The sequence below is a fragment of the Musa acuminata genome, chromosome BXJ1-7 (assembly GCF_036884655.1).
Source record: "Musa acuminata AAA Group cultivar baxijiao chromosome BXJ1-7, Cavendish_Baxijiao_AAA, whole genome shotgun sequence".
Classification (NCBI taxonomy): Eukaryota; Viridiplantae; Streptophyta; class Magnoliopsida; order Zingiberales; family Musaceae; genus Musa; species Musa acuminata.
In genome coordinates, this window is record NC_088333.1 from 8,782,019 (window position 1) to 8,798,517 (window position 16,499).

General features: G+C 42.0%; 3 protein-coding genes across 5 annotated transcripts; 1 reads left to right on the top strand and 2 right to left on the bottom strand.

Moving 5' to 3' along the window:
• Positions 1 to 1,462: 1,462 nt before the first annotated feature.
• LOC135679907 (protein PHYTOCHROME KINASE SUBSTRATE 2-like) lies at positions 1,463 to 3,212 on the bottom strand. Of its 2 annotated transcripts, none has more exons than XM_065193889.1 (2): positions 3,090 to 3,212; positions 1,463 to 2,866 (listed from the first exon to the last, which is right to left on the bottom strand). In XM_065193889.1, the coding sequence occupies exons 1-2, from the start codon at positions 3,170 to 3,172 to the stop codon at positions 1,606 to 1,608; spliced, it is 1,344 nt and encodes a 447-aa protein (XP_065049961.1). In that variant the 5' UTR covers positions 3,173 to 3,212; the 3' UTR covers positions 1,463 to 1,605. The 2 variants fall into 2 exon arrangements, with proteins under 2 accessions (XP_065049961.1, XP_065049962.1); XM_065193890.1 differs by having other exon boundaries at positions 1,463 to 2,857; positions 3,090 to 3,187.
• Positions 3,213 to 7,303: 4,091 nt separating this feature from the next.
• LOC135679908 (transcription factor ILI5-like) lies at positions 7,304 to 8,390 on the bottom strand. The gene is made up of 2 exons (XM_065193891.1): positions 7,723 to 8,390; positions 7,304 to 7,597 (listed from the first exon to the last, which is right to left on the bottom strand). Exons 1-2 carry the CDS (start codon positions 7,840 to 7,842, stop codon positions 7,442 to 7,444), a joined length of 276 nt encoding a protein of 91 aa, XP_065049963.1. The 5' UTR covers positions 7,843 to 8,390; the 3' UTR covers positions 7,304 to 7,441.
• A 4,223-nt stretch (positions 8,391 to 12,613) lies between these two features.
• On the top strand, positions 12,614 to 14,296 carry LOC135678654 (homeobox-leucine zipper protein ATHB-13-like). 2 transcript variants are annotated; one of them, XM_065191713.1, is made up of 3 exons: positions 12,614 to 12,874; positions 12,965 to 13,341; positions 13,681 to 14,296. In XM_065191713.1, exons 1-3 carry the CDS (start codon positions 12,769 to 12,771, stop codon positions 14,020 to 14,022), a joined length of 825 nt encoding a protein of 274 aa, XP_065047785.1. In that variant the 5' UTR covers positions 12,614 to 12,768; the 3' UTR covers positions 14,023 to 14,296. The 2 variants fall into 2 exon arrangements, with proteins under 2 accessions (XP_065047785.1, XP_065047784.1); XM_065191712.1 differs by having other exon boundaries at positions 12,614 to 13,341.
• The last annotated feature ends 2,203 nt before the right edge of the window (positions 14,297 to 16,499 follow it).

The window sequence follows — 16,499 nt, forward strand, 5'->3', positions numbered from 1 at the left end:
CCCTTGACGTTAACTCGGCCGGGTCGGGGTTGATCGATGACATGACCGGGGACTGTAGCAATGGCCGGGATGAGGACGAAGGAGGTCGCTTTGCTCCGCGGATGATGGATCCGTGAGTGGTGAAGAGATGCCAAATGGTCTCCATCTGCCTTGGAGGCGATCGACGCAAGTGGAAAGAGAGGGAAGTTTGGCACTGTGGAGCTTGGAAGCTACCATGAACGCCAGTCCATTCTCACCTCGGCAGTTCCAAAGGCTAGAGTATGGAAGCCATGGACTCTAGCAGAGGGCAGGAAGGAGCATGTCGGTGCTTGTCTCGCCGGTGCCACCACCAGCCGAAGTTGATGTGGCGGGTTTGAATTAGACGAAGGTTTCCTTACATGTATGTTACTCTAATCGCTACAAATAGATTGATGGATTTAGATCCAACTAGGAATGGTGTGGCATGCCAATGATCGTATGTTGAGGATAAGGAACGAGTGGATTAGCACAATGAGTCTTCTATCGAGCTACATATCAAGGTTCTTTTGCTTCTCATTAAAATCATGTTGGAATTAAGCAAAGGAAATATGGACCTCAAACGCGGGCTAATGTGATTTGGTTTTCCTTTGGGCGGTCCCACATCATAATTCCAAAGCCAAAAATCTAGGCTATATATGGTGTCCGAATACTGACAATATGAATTTAAGAGGCAAGATTATGACACCTCCAAATCCCATATTAGGATTTTCTAAACTAACAATTTTATTTATTTAAATACTAATTTTATATTTTTATCTTAAGATTTTGATTATTATTAATTTTATAGTTAATTTTAACCATTGATTATCATTTTTTTTATTTTAATCAATTTAATTTAATAAATCATAGTGATGTAACCCTAAGCATATGCAGTGATGTACATAAGAAGAAAAGGTATACCTGCAGTCACATATGTATATATATATATATATATATATATATAGAGTGCTTGTGATTGATTGGTTTGACGTGCATGGGACACAAAAATTAAATGCTGGGTTGATTCCGTAGCTTTCAGCTGAAGCTGATGAGAGAGAAGGGTGAGGAGTTGTAGTGCTCACCGCTGGATGAGGCCAAAGGCGTTTAAGTAGCCATATATCGATGAGTGAGGACGACATGAACATATCGATACATCTAATAATTATTGCCTGCAATAATTGCTTCTTATTCATGCTTATTATCTGATCAATAAGAACAACGCATGCACCGAGGGTTTTACTCGCCAAGAATTGAAGTTGTGTTTGGGGTTGCATCGACAGTATGAAAGGCTGTCAGTTGTTTTCAGGTAGAAAGCTGATGGCCCAACTAATCGTTCATCGTGTACTCGAACTTCGTGTGAAGTCCTTAATTTGGACACTTGGAGAACTCAGCACTGGTCTCAGTAAGTAGCAGTACTCGTGTTATCCTTTTGGATGCATGTTTGCTTTCTTCCAAGCAAGGAAGATGATGCACAACCAGTATTCATCATATAGATTTGACAGCGTGGAACATAAGTTACCATCATCGCCTTTACATTAACGTGTAGCTTTGCTCCATCTTTCTATGAACACACACAACATGGCACGATGAATGAAGAAGAAGAAGTCCCTAATCTTGGGAGGGACGGCTGGAGCCAAAGGAAGTCGGGGGAAGGACACGTCCGGCGCGGCCGAAGCCTAAGTCCACGCCGCAGCTCTCTGCGCGGTACCTCGCCGCGGCTGTCACCGAACCGTCGACACCGGCGCTGTCCCGCCGGTCGAAGCTGATCCTTTCTGGCATCTTTGCGGTGCCGGCTGTCACGTTCACTGCCTTGTCGCTGACGCAGCCCAGTAGAAGTCCTGACCCTGACGCTCGCCTCGGCCTGCGGAGGCTCGCCATCTGGTCCTCGGACTCCGATGCGATGGAGAAGTTGGCGACGCTGGCGGTGACCACGCTCCACTCGATGCTCGCTTCGCTTGGTGCCGACTCGGTTCCCCCGTGGGAGATGAAAGGGTGTGAAGTCATCGACAAGCTCTCGATCTCGAACAAGTCCGAACTCGCCTCGCTTCGGACATCGTCGTCTCGTCCGCCATCGTCACCAACGACAATCTTGGCCGACGTTAACATGGTGAAGCTTCTCCTTTGACCCACCACCGCCTTGGGACCTCGCCCGACCTTCTCCTCTTCTTTGAGCTCTTTCCCTACCGTTACCTCTCCTGCCGCGGAGCTCAAACATGGAGGGAAGGCAAACACCTCCTGCTTGATCAAACCGGGACTGATTCTTTTCAGTGTCAGCTCGCTCACGAGGTGGTCATCTCCACCACACCTCTCTCCATGTTGCACGAGCTGCTTCTTGAGGTTGTCCGATCTAGCATCGGATAAGGCTTCTTTGTCGACGTCGGTGGCGTTCTTACGGGAGCACGGGCACGGGAAAACGCTGAGGAACCTCTTGCTGTTCGCGTCTCTCTGCCCGCAGGGGATCGGGTGCTTGCGGGAGTCACGAAGCAGCTGACTCCGGCTGTTGCAGCTCGTCTCCGAGCTGGTGCTGCCGGCCCTCGACCTAGACCTCACCCTCACCTTCACTTCCTTCTTACTCGGCGTCCCGAGACCGTTCTCCGGCGCGGGTGGCGCATCGCCGTCCATGACTCCGCTGAAGTACTTCTCCGCATCAAAGATTTCGATCTCCCCGTCGGCAGTTCTCCTCCTATTTAGGATGACTTGACACGACAAGCTTTCTGGCGTGGGACTACCGATCTCCGGTGGGAAGCTCTCTCTGACAAGCGCCAGATACGTGGAGAAGGAATCATCTCGGGGACTGCTTGTGCTGTTCTCGAAAGCAAAGGGAGTCTTTGGAGCTACCTTTACAGAGGCCATGTGGTCTCTATTCAACCTTACAAAGAGCAGCGTCAAGAAACCTCAACAGCAAGGACACAAACAAAGAAGTATGTTCGATGCTAATTTACAGAATCTAAGATTAATGATCGAAAGAAATTATTGAGATGTATCCAAAAGGAAGACAACTCTAAATCAAAGATTAATTATGCATCATTCTCTAAAGGCAAAAGCATCATTAAATAGTTGAGCAGGGAAGGAATAGCTCCAGAAGGAGAAACCTGCATCCGTTTGGACCTCCACTCAAAGAGAAGCTGGCAGGGAGAGAGGAAGAATCTTTATCTGAAACCAGGATATGATGCATTTGGCATGCCCGGGTGGTGCTTTATATAGGCTTTGAGGTGGATGAGACTTTGTGTTCAATGTGACATATTGCCAAATAGTTACTGTAGAAGGGTTTACAGGTCAAATAATTTCAGGAACTTGATGAATGCTCCATCCCAAAACATGAAGTAGAGAGTTCTCATTAGCCTATCTTTCCTGATCATAATGCTGATATATCTATATATATCTCCTGTTTGATATCACCTTTAGCCTCTACAAGAATCAAGTAGATATATACTGGTGGATGGATAACACGATGAAGAGCATTTGTGCTGGTTCAATCATTTGCCTCTGTTCTTCCACAACCACAGAACACAGCAGCTCAGTTCATTGTGTTCAGAGCGACATTATAGCTCATGCAATGGACCTCGGATTACTTTGAACTGATGTATTGGTTGCAAGGTCATGAAATTTCTTCTGTCCTCTCATCTCCAACTTCTGCTTCCTCAATAGATGAAGAACATGGACCATATATGATGTTGAGTTCTAAATAATTAGTGATACCGAGGTCTAATCATGGAGCACGGAGGCCCATCAAGAAGAGAACCTGAAAACAATCGATACATTAACTCATCAATAGGCGATGAAGCTTGGAGGTTCACTACCTACAGCCAGGTGACAGGAAATAGTGTCATTTCAACTAAAGAGATGATGCATTTGTAGCTGGAAAAATCAACAGCATGTGGCAGATCAATTGAACCACAAGAAAAAATGTGGTTGACATGGATATGTTCCCAATCTAGTTGTAAGATTGAAGAGCTGATGCCCCAAGTGATCACCCAACACCAAATCTGAGCTGACATGGAACTTAGGCCGACTGCATTTTCACATCATTCTGAGACACATCTGTTCCATTACTTTTGTGTGATCCATGAATGATGGGATGACTGGAGACTGGTAGTGTGTGGAGACTCAGATGATCTCTTTCTCAAACAACAGATGCCAATCCACCACTGAAGGAGGCAGCTGGGGTGGGAAAACAGGATGGCTTTGTGATTGCATGCATACTCTGGGCATTTATCAGCAGAATGTTGGGCGAGTTGTCAATGCCAATGTCCAAATCATGACATTCCCATCCAATTCATTAGGCCATGAATGGGTAAGTTGGCTTTGAATACTTTCACATCAGACTGCCAAACCTGCAGAGTCATGCAAAAGAGACATCTGTGTGAGCTGAGCTCGGCGCCATGTGAAGGACCACTTCATCTCCATGGCGGAGACTCTCTCAAGAATATTTCTACCTCTGGTTATGCTCCCCATCATGATGGACAACATCATATGGCAACTTTGGATGAGGGAAAACAACACAGCGTGAGAGCAGTTTCAGAATGGTGAGCAAATAAGAGAGAGATTTCAGAGCCAAACACTTGGCAAGCATTCTAAAAGCTCATCAGACTTGACACTGAACTGAAACTTGGCAAGTGTATGACTGATGACACATGAAACAGTGTTGCAAGTCTAATCGAAGCCATTGTACAGTTCTATCAATGCTGTCACGAAGATAGCCAAGCACAAGAAATTAGGTTCTCTGACCACCTTCTTCTTGATTGCTTGATATATTCAAGAGTGGAGGTGTCCTGACTTCATTACAGCACTCCACACAAATCCAGAAATGATTAATAATGAAGAAAAGGCAGATGAATTGGTTGAAAATCTCTACAGCAAGCAATGATTCAAAGAGAAAAAGAAACATTTCTTCTTGCGGGAGAAAAGCTTGATGAAAATACTGACCTTAACAAGATGCTGATATGCATGATTTTTTGTGAACTGGATTCACTGGACATCTAAAGCTCATTACAATATTTGGAATTCCTAGAATATTGATCCAAAACCAGAACAAAGTTAAATGCATCTTATGATTAGAAAGAATCAGTGAAGCCCCATATGGGGCTCAGTGAATCAAAAAGCCCAATCCACTAATCTTGTTTTGGTTTTTGTGTTTTTGGATAGGCTATGATCAATTGGGTTTTGTTCTCTTGTCCTATCAGCATTATCTATTATGTGAAAGCGATAAGCCGCTTAACATCTGTCTTGCTCATTGACTGCTTCTTTCTGTTCTCAGGAATCCTCTTCTCTCTATTATTGAGTCTTGTTGTGATGAAAACTCCATACTTATCCCCTGAGCTTTTATGTTCAATCAATCTTTTCTCAACTTTGACATCCTTTTCCTTTATATATTTGTTTGGGCTGTGATTCAAAACAAAGTAAAATTACCAATTACCACAGTAAAATTCTTTGTGCACAAGAATTCAAACCAAAGCAAATGAATCTCCTGTTGGCACAGCTGGCAACCCATAAATTCAGTTCATAGTGGGCTTAGGCAGCCCATAGCTCACCATCTCTTAATCTAATCCTAATTAAAATTAGAGGGTGTGGTGGCTACGTTTTTGGAAGCAGAAAAAGGTATAAATATGACAGTAACGTTGGAGAAGAAAATAGCCATGAGATTCCAAAGAAAATGAGGAAAACAAGACAGAAAAGGAAGAGAAAGAAAGGGAAAAACAAGAACAATGCAGAGAGGCTGTTCTTAATCATCTAGTAGTGTTCTCATCTCATGTTAGATCAAATCTACAGTAGACTCTTGCTGTGATTACTTGGGGAGGTTTTAGATATTGTTGGCAGTGACGTGATCCTTGTATCTCATTTATTCTCTTGTGATTGTTGCTAGGGTTTAAGGCAAGAGATTGAGATTTGTATATTCATTATTCTCATAATGGATTATCTCTCGTTTGCCTTATGATTTTTACTTTTCACGTTGAAGGGATTTTCCACGTATATCTTGATATTCTATTTGATTGTGATTCTATTTAATTTCAATGCATATCATAGTTTAGTATTTGTTTTATACAAAGATTATTTCTGTTTATATTCCCATTCAGTATCCGCTGCTCTTCTATGTGACATCCAAAGCTATCAACAACCACATCTAATCATCCACTCTCCAAGCTTCGTAGCGTTCGATCTCTCGAGCTTTGCTGTTACTGCTTCTTGCCTTCCCCTTCCCCCTCCGCCTTACCGAAGGCCAAAAGGATCTCAAAGGAACACATCTTAGTCACTTTTACAAGGTGCAGTACTCAGAGGACACTGTGGCAGAAGGCGATTGAGACACGTTGGTGGCGGGATTTACGGGCGGCAGAGTTCTTGGAGAAGCAGGCGATGGAACACAGTACAGATCAGGAATGATAGGGAACGGTAAACCGGCGAGGGATGAGGATGGGGTGTGCGAAAAATCCATGTGCAGTGATCCGACAACGAGTCGGCTGCCGCCTTTAATGCCGGTGTCCCCCGCTGGACGCTGACTCGTCGAGCCGCTCGCCGTCCTCTGCGGGCGACAGCCGTTAAATTTGGGCGCCATGATTGTGAAGCTCGGCGGGGCCGCCCCTGTCGACCTGTCCTCACCAAATTGCTTCCTTGTCTCTGCTCCGAGCTGGGAGCCAACCTTATCATCCATCCTCATCACCATCGTCACCATCGGTAATCTCAGCAAAATTCCTCGGTGCGGAACGCTTTGCAGGTAGCATCTGATGAATATTTTTCTTCGGAATATCGAACAGTCCACATGAATGAGATCAAATATTCTTGAGTTATATCTTTAGCATGGCTCGCTTTGAACATCCTATAACATAAACCTCTTCTTTTATATGTTTCTCTCATTCTATCAAGAAATATTCTAAAAGCATTTTTAATGTCTTGTTCTCCTTTATCGAATCCTATGGATACATACCGACTTTTTTCTTTTGCTAGAATTTCTTGTCTCGGTGCACACTAACTATGTAAATCCAAAAATATTTGTGGATCCAACATGTTTGCAGTGTAAAACATCTATCGACAGTTTGATACTGTGAGCAGTACTGTGAAGTGTGAATCGTCCAAGATTTGGTCTCTATCACTAAGTCTCTATATATCATTAAGATCGGCATGGCTAATTGATTATGATGGGCTGCATCTCCTTCCTCCTTCAGATCGAGACAATGGAATGATTAGTTGAAGTGTCAGAATACTTGAGCTTTGAGTCTGCGCACAGAAATAAGATTCGTGTCCTGGTATCTGTCATGTCAGGTTTGGGCAGGTTACGATGGAGAAGAGAAGAGAAAGGAGATGGCTTGCAGGGTTTTGGCATCATCAAGCAGTAGTAGGATTTCTCTTGCTAATAATACATGTAACATATGCTGATGCAAACAACCGAGCCTTCTGCGAGAGGGTCTCGTCCGTGGAATGGTACGAGAATACTAGTGGACTACAGATCAACCTAGGACCTGAGGATGCTCCTGATGATCTCGGCCTGAGGGCTGCCGGAGTCCATAGTCGACATCAGGTCGGAGAGCCGGTCGCTGAGGTCGTCCACCTCGCGGTGCAAGCTCTTGATGTAGCTGCACGTCTCCTTCAGCAACTTGGCCGCCGACGCCTGCATGCATATATATGTATATGCGTCCACGGATCAAACACAGAGGCGACGTGAGGCAGGCAGTCGCAAACGGTGGCGGATAAAAGAGACTGACGCGGTGGCGTTATGGCTGCTGGATTGCTTACCCTGCTCGTGCTCCTGCGGCGAGACTCCGGGAGCAGAGACTGCAACTTGGAGATGAGCTCACTGATCTCCTCGTCGCTGATCCTCGACGACGACCTCCGGCTCGACATCTCCACGGGCATAAACCTTCTTCTTTCTCTCTCCTCCGTCGGGGGGGGGGGGAGTCAAGTACAGGACTTATAGAGCGCGGAGAGGAGAAAGTGAAGGGGAGAAATGTAGAAGCGTCTTCGGAAGGCAACGTTTCAGCAAACGTAATGGCATGGAGAGGAGACTCCGTGGCCTACATGTCTCACCGTGCCACCGACGGTGGGTCCTTCTTGTTGCCCATGGCCAATGGACCAACGGCGGCAGCAAGTGTGGCTACCTTCCTTGCATGTCAGTGTAACCAAGAGGGACTGAAGCATTGATGACGCCTCGGCTGGGTGATGCATGGTTTAACCATTTCACCATGTACCCGAAAGATGCCTCGTGTCTCTCTTGCTGCTTTAACCTTGCGGCTTGCGGCTTCGGATGGAGTAGGGCACGAAGCGCCCACGCATCACGCGAGCCCGATCGGCCGAGATGGCGACGTGCGGCGGCCCTTGCAGAGCGGGACATGAGATTGGGTGACAGGACGGCGGCAGCTCGGTCGTTCTCCGGAGGAGCTGCCGACGGCGACCGGGGCATCTGGAGACCATCGGTGCGTCCACATCGCGGTGGTGCATGGCGGTAGGGTGAATCACGGGGCTTGGTCGGGAGGCCCACAGCCTAATTATTAGGTCCGGTTGCGCCCTTCCATCGAAGTTAAAGCTCAGAGGTAGATAGACATCAGGCGGGAGTTAACCTGCAGCTCGAGCCCCAGGGTTGGAGAAGGAGACCACGCTTGTTGTTTAGCTGATACAGATGGACGGCATTCCAACTCTAGAAGACAAGAGGAAGGGAGACATGGGAGTGGCCCTCGATGGCAACAAGGGAGAGAGCGAGCGGACTCGATCGGCCTGCGGCATCAATCATGCATGCAGGCAGGCGGCCTTACATCAAGCCACGGGGGACCTTCAGCGAAGCTTCGTCAACATGCGGCTGTTAGGTCTGACCATCCACCCTCTTTCATCTTCTCCATGTACACACATTGCATTGCATGGCATGGCTTGGGTTGCTGGTGGTGAACATGAGATGGAAGTACAAGGTTTAATAAATGGGAGAGACAATGGATTCATGGCGAGATAGACTACGCATTAAAAGATGGAAAATTGGTACACACATTATATGAGAATGGAAAAGAAACTGACATAATTGCACAGGCAAATGCAGATGAGAATTGATGTGCAGGGTGAGGGTTAGATGAACCATTTAATAGCCTGCATCTACTACTTCAATCTGAATCAGTGCATGCATGCAATAATATACGCCTCCACCATTATAAATATGATTTAATAGCATGTTGAATGGAACTTATCTCCTCCTGCTTGGATTTACTTCTTCCTCCTTACATGAACATCTTGATAGTGAAACCCTAAATGGTTCAAGGGTGTACACTAGAGACTATTTTAGGCAAGTCTATCATGTCTATCTATTTATTTTGTGCTTCGAGGGGCATAAATTATACCATAAGAAATTACTGTAGTAATAAAATTTCTTTTGGATAAAAAAAAAACTCTTTAAAAAATGAGTGAGTGACAGGACATGCCCTATGGTTATAATTAAACTTGAATTTCTAGTTGGATCAGTGAAAACTTATAGCTAATAAAACTGCCTATTAATCAACAATCACTTCATTTTTCTGCATTTTTGACCCATTTTTATTGAATGAACCAAAGTGCTCTCTCTCTCTCTCTCTCTCTCTCTCTCTATATATATATATATATATATATATATATATATATATATATATATATAATGATTGAGCATTAGTACATATTAAGACTTTACCTAAAATGCTTTGATATAAGTTAATGGACTCATCAAACTCTTATTGATTAATTTATGTCGGAAAGCAGAAGACAAAATAGAATATAATTAGTCCAAGAAGATGGCAACTACTCTCTCTTAGTTGCTCGCCATTAGTAGCTGCGATTATTATGAGCTTTCTTTGTTGATAACTCTTAATCTTATGCTGGTCATAGGAACAACGGTGAAGTAATTGTACATAAAAATTGCTATATGCTATATATAATACGAAAAATTTTTATGTTATGATTGAAATCAAATAACATTAGATCATACGATGCGTATCTTTTGATGTCATCTGAAAGAGATCTCTGTGTGATCTACAAAGGCACCGTCTTTAGATATAACACCACTGTCAATCTGTAAGGAGAATTAGACTCTCTACAAAAGCACTTGTCTATGAGATGCATAACATACATCATCTAATCCCTAAATATCATGTCTATTTATAGGCATGAGTAGAGGGTCTAGGATAAATTATTAGGAGAGTTTCTCCTAATAAGGATATCCCTTAAAGAATCATACTATAATATGGACTTCTTTTCTATTAGTCAATATATGTCATCACAATTCAAATAGTTCGATTATATATCTTATCTAATTATAAATGACTACAAAATCTAACGATAATACTTTGCATTAAAGGCCAAAAGAGTTTGTAAAAAAGTGTTTGGTACCTCAGAATTGATAGATGTTGTGTTTTTAATCAAGAGAAAGAGAGTCGATTCTCTGTTTGTTCAACCTATCAATCTGTTCCTGAGAAAGGATTTTGAACAGCGAAGAGAAAGTTTGGGCCATGAACACAATTGGAAAGACAAAATCAAGAATTAATGAAACATAAAGATTTTTCTAAAGATAACTTTTCTTCTTACTTACTGTATCAGTATGTATCGAGGCAAAACCTCTTCCCAACAAATGAATCGAGCGAGAGCAATGGTAATGCCTCTCGCTCGACATGCTTCCCTGGGATGGGAGATCAAGACATGGCGGATAATGGGCCACACATGGCCCATTTAAAAGCATACATGGGCCAATTAGACCATTCAATAGAGGCCCAAAAGCCCATTAACATTATGATTCGAGAAAAGTGATATTGGTCATTTATGCTTCACATGTGCCCAGAATTTTCATCATCTTTTGCAAAGGGTATGTGGGAGGATGAGATTTTATCTCAAGATTAAAACCCTAGTAACTCCTCAAAAAATTGTTGCATGAGATTTCAAAACCCTAATTCTTTGATAAGAAAGTATAATATATATAACCCGATTTAATATATCATTGGCCAATTGATATTTTAGATTTAAAAATTATTAAATAATATTATAAATCCTTCACCTTTGATCAGTGAATTTTAATACATCATCAGCAGATTGATCAGTGCTTTAGAAATTTGATCGGAAATAATTAGTTTCACAAAATACATATGTTATTAGAGAACTAATTAGTCCAAGTATGTAATTTTCACCCAACCACTATAAGGGTCAATAATAATATTCAAGTCAACATGGATAGTATTTACAAGTATTTCATCAAAATTATTAATTGATGTATTCGACTTACTAAATGTTAAGGTTTTAATTTTTTAAATGATAATTTTTTATTAAATATGTTAGTTATATTAGAAAATAAAGATTTACGACTTTTGATAGCAAAATTCATCTTTTTTTTACTTACCCTTTACATTTATTTTCTTCGAGACGTATGGAAGAATTTGGATTCAGTAACACCCTCTAATCATTGATATGACATGACTTCCTGGGTAAGGAGCAGTGAGGAAGAGTTAGATAGGATGTCATGTCATGCTATTACCATTACCCTGAGAGGATGGTTGTGAATGGAGTGGCCCTGGGAATGTTGGGAGATGGACTTCCATGGGTGACAGAGTGACAGAGAGAGAGGGAGAGAGATGTGGTGAGGGCAGAAGAAGGAGAAGGCAAGGACAGGAACATGATGATTGGGTTTTGGCAGGGTGGGAGTTGGCAATGGCATATAGCTGGCCGCAGAGGGCCCAAGGAAAAATAAACTAAAAGAAATAAAAAGAGAACAAAAATAAATACTCATCCCTACTTTTCGAGCTAGGTTTGCTGCTATAGAGAGAGAGAGAGAGAGAGATAGAGATTGGTGACACTGAGAAACAAACAAGATTGCATGATAGATGTTTGTGGGTTAGGTAGCAAGCCTTGCAACCCATAGGACCCATCCCTTAAGATTCCTGATATGTCTCTCTCTCTCTCTCTCTTTCTCTCTCTTGCTACCTTGCAACCCATAGGACCCGTCCCTTAAGATTCCTGATATGTCTCTCACTCTCTCTCTCTCTCTCTCTCTCTCTCAAAGCCACCACCCAAAATCCTCAAAGCAAACTTCTGCATCTGATAAATTCATCCCTCGAATTACTGTTCAGTCATTCTGCTGTTTTATGTCAACCCACATTTCAATTAAAAGAACCCCCACTCTAAGCAAAGAGGAAAAAGAGAAATATTTGTCTTCTATAAAGATAATTCCACTGAAGAAAAGAAGAAAAAATAGGAAAAAAAGAACCTTTTTGAAATATATATATTTTTATTTACTTTAAATATCTACCGTGTCATAAGCAATAAAAGTTTGCTAACTGAAATTGACTCCCTCGTTTTCTTCCTATAAATATGAGATCTTTTAAATTTAAACATAATAAATTTACCATATTTCGGACTGAGTTATTTCTTATTCAAGACTTTGACATTCATATCCAATAATTCATAACATAAGCTATCTTTTTCACAAATAAATTAAATATTATTTTACTAAGAAATTCATCTCATCAAGGACTTCTCAAATCATCCAAAGTTACTTACAATTAATTGCACTCATGTTAACTTTACTATCCATGGATTTACTAGAATCATTCTCTAGTCTTGTTAAACACTCCATTGATTCCACATATATATATATATATATATATCTCGCTTCTCCTTCCGATAACCTCCGAAGTACTGTGCATCCCTACAGCTCTCAGTACTCTGATCTCTCCACATCCATCTGAATCTTCACCTTCTTCTCACAATCTCTTGCTTTCCCTATCACCATGTCCTCGTGCTGGTGATCCCCTCAACCTGCGACGAAAAAGGCCTGCAAATGCAAACACCATGTCCTTCTTCCATCATGGCTTCATGTTGCAGATGCAAACACCCCATGAAGAAGAACACCAACTCCTCACACCTTCCCCATGCACCAATCTCCAAGACCTCAGAGGTGAGTCGCGCGTTCGCCATGACACCCATCCCCAAGTCCTCCGAATGGAACTGACGCTCTCGGTGGTGGTGGTGGTGGTGTTGGATGCAGGTACGGCTTCGATGGTGGGGAAGAGATCTGTGTCCTTCTCCGGGATGGACACCTGCAGAGAGATGAGCGCCGAGGAGGACCTGTCGGATGATGGATCGCAAGCAGGGGAGAAGAAGAGGAGGCTCACCGTGGAGCAGGTGAGGACACTGGAGAAGAACTTCGAGCTGGGGAACAAGCTGGAGCCCGAGAGGAAGATGCAGCTGGCCAGAGCGCTGGGGATGCAGCCGAGGCAGGTGGCCATTTGGTTCCAGAACAGAAGGGCGAGGTGGAAGACGAAGCAACTGGAGAAGGATTATGATGTGCTCAAGAGGCATTTTGAGGTCATCAAATCTGAGAACGAAGCTCTCAAAGCCCACAACAATCAACTCCAAGCTGAGGTACTGATGAATTCTCATCATGTCTCCGATTTATCTGAAGCTTATGAACATATAATTGCATCTTGGGGAAAAAGGAGCCATGTTTACTTGTCATCATTGCTGCATGCATGGCTCTTGGTCTATTGAGAAAGATATCTTTGCAGATTGGACATGTACTTGCAGGGCTTTTGGGTTGATGATAGCTAATTGGAACTCACGGGAACAATTTTAAGATATCCACCTTTCTAAAGCACAATCTTTCTGCAAGTGACATATTCATTGCATTAATTATAAAAGAAGCCATCACTCCTTCAGCACTGTGTGTTCTATGACCTGAACCAGCTTGAATGTGAGTTGCAGATCATGGCTCTTAAAGGCAGAGAACCATCAGATCTCATCAACCTTAACAAAGATACTGAAGGATCTTGCAGCAACAGAAGTGAGAACAGTTCTGAGATCAACTTAGATATCTCGAGGCAATCAGTCGATAAGAGCCCACTGCACCCTCACCAAAGCTCTAATTTCTTCCAGCCAGTTAGGCCGGGAGACATGGACCATATCTTCCAAAGCTCCTCGAGGCCAGAAACACAGTGCCCCAAGCTTGAGAATGGTGGACATGAGGGCACCTTAAGCAACCTGTTGTGCAGCATGGAAGATCAATCTGCTTTCTGGTCATGGTCAGACCACCACAGCTTTCATTGAGGAAGAATGCCATCAGCACAATCTGTTTGATCAATGTCATTGGTGAAGCATGAAGAACTCTTTTTGAATTGTGAAAGATCGTTCCGCATCAGCAGCAGCAGCTGGATGAAGCTGGTTAGTAGACCCTTCTTGGGAATTATTGTGCTAAGAACAATCCTGCTGAGAGTTAAAATTGAGTGAGGTTGATGAAGGAATTGGTAAAAGGAATAAAAGTGTCTATTACTGGATATTCCAAATTGCATCATATATATTATTTTCTAGCTTGCAGTGATTATTGCAGGGTTCTATATGTACATATGTATATAACCAACAAATGCACATGCTAACATGGATGATGCAGCAGAATTCAAATATCAAAGGGATTACACAACAAAAAACATGATGTAATGAGCTGTTCTGACATTGATTGGAGAAAAAAAGGAACAATCTCTTTGAACTATGTGAAGCAAATGTAACTCTTTTTAAGTAGTGACTTCCACATGTTATCCCATTATCATTGTATGCCTCACTCTCTTGAAATGTGTGTTGCACAGTACTTTGTTCTTTAAATAAGACCAAGAAAATGAGGAAGAAGAGGATAAGGTGATGGCATAAAAGAGGTACATAAATGTGATGGCAGGGGAAGAACATGAGAAAGGAAACAAGATATTTTGGAGAATGTCTTTGATTTTGGTAGTAACAACCTGCTGCTAACAAAGGCTAGTCAAAATAGCATGCATGATTCATACAATTGCCTGGTCAAGCAAGTTTAGAATCTATACAGTTATATACTGTGATAGAATTCAAATCATGTCCACAAAATTATTGCATTTTCCTGAATTACTATGCTGGCAAAGTGTTACATCCTTTATACTAACAGAGTATTAATTCTCACCTATCAACAACACAATCAATAATTAATTGTCCTTAATATTAAATGTTTTAATAAACTGTACAAAAAGAAAGAGTCCTTAGTGTTAACATAAATAATAAAATTTCAATATTAACCCTTAGGGTTGCAATCAATATTAACCCTTAGGGTTGCAATACCATTCGATATGAAAGGTATATATCGATTCGATAAAAGATTGATGATATATCAATGTATCGTGTGTTAGTATATTCGGTATAACTCAATACATATCATATCGACAACTGATCAAGACACTATTCAAAACCTTACCCTTGCTAGGCCTCACAGTACACACACAGCTTCTCACTGGTCTTCCATTTGCGGTCGTTCTTTGTTCATACCAGAGATGATGATTGAGAACAGATCCCAAGTAGTTGATAAGAGGCTGTCATTATGTTCTCAGCAAGATAAGGTCCAGGATGAGGCCCCAGAATGAGAGTTCCCATGCTGTCAGAAGATGCATATTGAATGGAGTCTAGTCTTCTGAGTTCCAGAACAAGCATCAATAAGAAAGTACTGCTATGTCAAGAACAAAAGGGACCATGTTGGGTATCCAAAGACCTGTAGACCTAGTGACAGTATGATCATTTATGACTCACCATTTTGCCTTTGAGAACAATTAAAATAATGTAATTTACCATAACCAGAACATCCTCGATTGATATAAAACAAATGCCCATCTGAGGATCTAGAGCACAAATAATAGGCTGGATTCTGTTGAGGCTTGAACTTATCTCATTTAGTTGACTAATGGGGCACTTACATGCATGTAATGCCTATAAAAGTTGGCTGCTAATTATTTTAACAAACTCACTAGATTCAAAATGTCAACATTACACAGCAGTAGCAGCCATCACCTATTAAAAATATCAACTTTTCAACTTTGTAGAGTTGAAAAGTCTTCAAGCACTTGGTGGCCTGGTGGTAGACAAAAGATCAATGAATCCTCACTTCTGTTTGAGTAGCATGTGTTGCCAACCATGCTATGGTACCTTCTTTCTAAAAAATCTCCCTCCAATTTGTTTTTCTTGATTGTGCATTAGCCTGGGATTTTGAATATGTCATTCTAGCTTTAGGACATGTGCAACACATAAAAGAGGTGGGACATGTAGTCCCCCAACTCAGGCATAAAGACGCTGGCAAAATAATGGCTATATGACAAATTTTATACAGTAATCTACTCTGAAAAATCTTATGATTCCACTGAAGATAAAGAATATTTTGGAACATGTTGTGAATAAGCCTTTTATAATCCATATAAGAATGCTATAGCTTGCATAAAAAGATTGCTGAATGAATACCTGATGAACTTGGAACATCTTTTCAGGAAAGCATCAGAAAAATTGTCTTAGTGTTATGATTAACATTTACTCCACATTACTACGGAAGCAGGACAACACAAAAGCGAACTTTGACTTGCCCCGGAGGAAGCAGACTGGAAGTCGCATATAAGTTTTCCGAAGTTTTCAAAAGAGTTGAAGTCTAAAAACTGCTGTCACCATCTAAAACTGCATAAATTAGTAGGCATCAAATGCTTTTTTTAGAAGAAATCAAGCTAATGGTTCAACTATTAAGCTTGACAGAA

Bases quoted from the DNA above. Each gene is read 5' to 3' on its own strand.
- LOC135679907 (XM_065193889.1), bottom strand. From the start codon at position 3,172: ATGCATCATATCCTGGTTTCAGATAAAGATTCTTCCTCTCTCCCTGCC. The intron at 2,867-3,089 runs GTTTCTCCTTCT...GCTCTTTGTAAG, and splicing joins GGAGGTCCAAACGGATGCAG to GTTGAATAGAGACCACATGG.
- LOC135679908 (XM_065193891.1), bottom strand. From the start codon at position 7,842: ATGCCCGTGGAGATGTCGAGCCGGAGGTCGTCGTCGAGGATCAGCGAC. The intron at 7,598-7,722 runs GTAAGCAATCCA...ATATGCATGCAG, and splicing joins GCCGCAGGAGCACGAGCAGG to GCGTCGGCGGCCAAGTTGCT.
- LOC135678654 (XM_065191712.1), top strand. From the start codon at position 12,769: ATGTCCTTCTTCCATCATGGCTTCATGTTGCAGATGCAAACACCCCAT. The intron at 13,342-13,680 runs GTACTGATGAAT...TGTGAGTTGCAG, and splicing joins ACAATCAACTCCAAGCTGAG to ATCATGGCTCTTAAAGGCAG.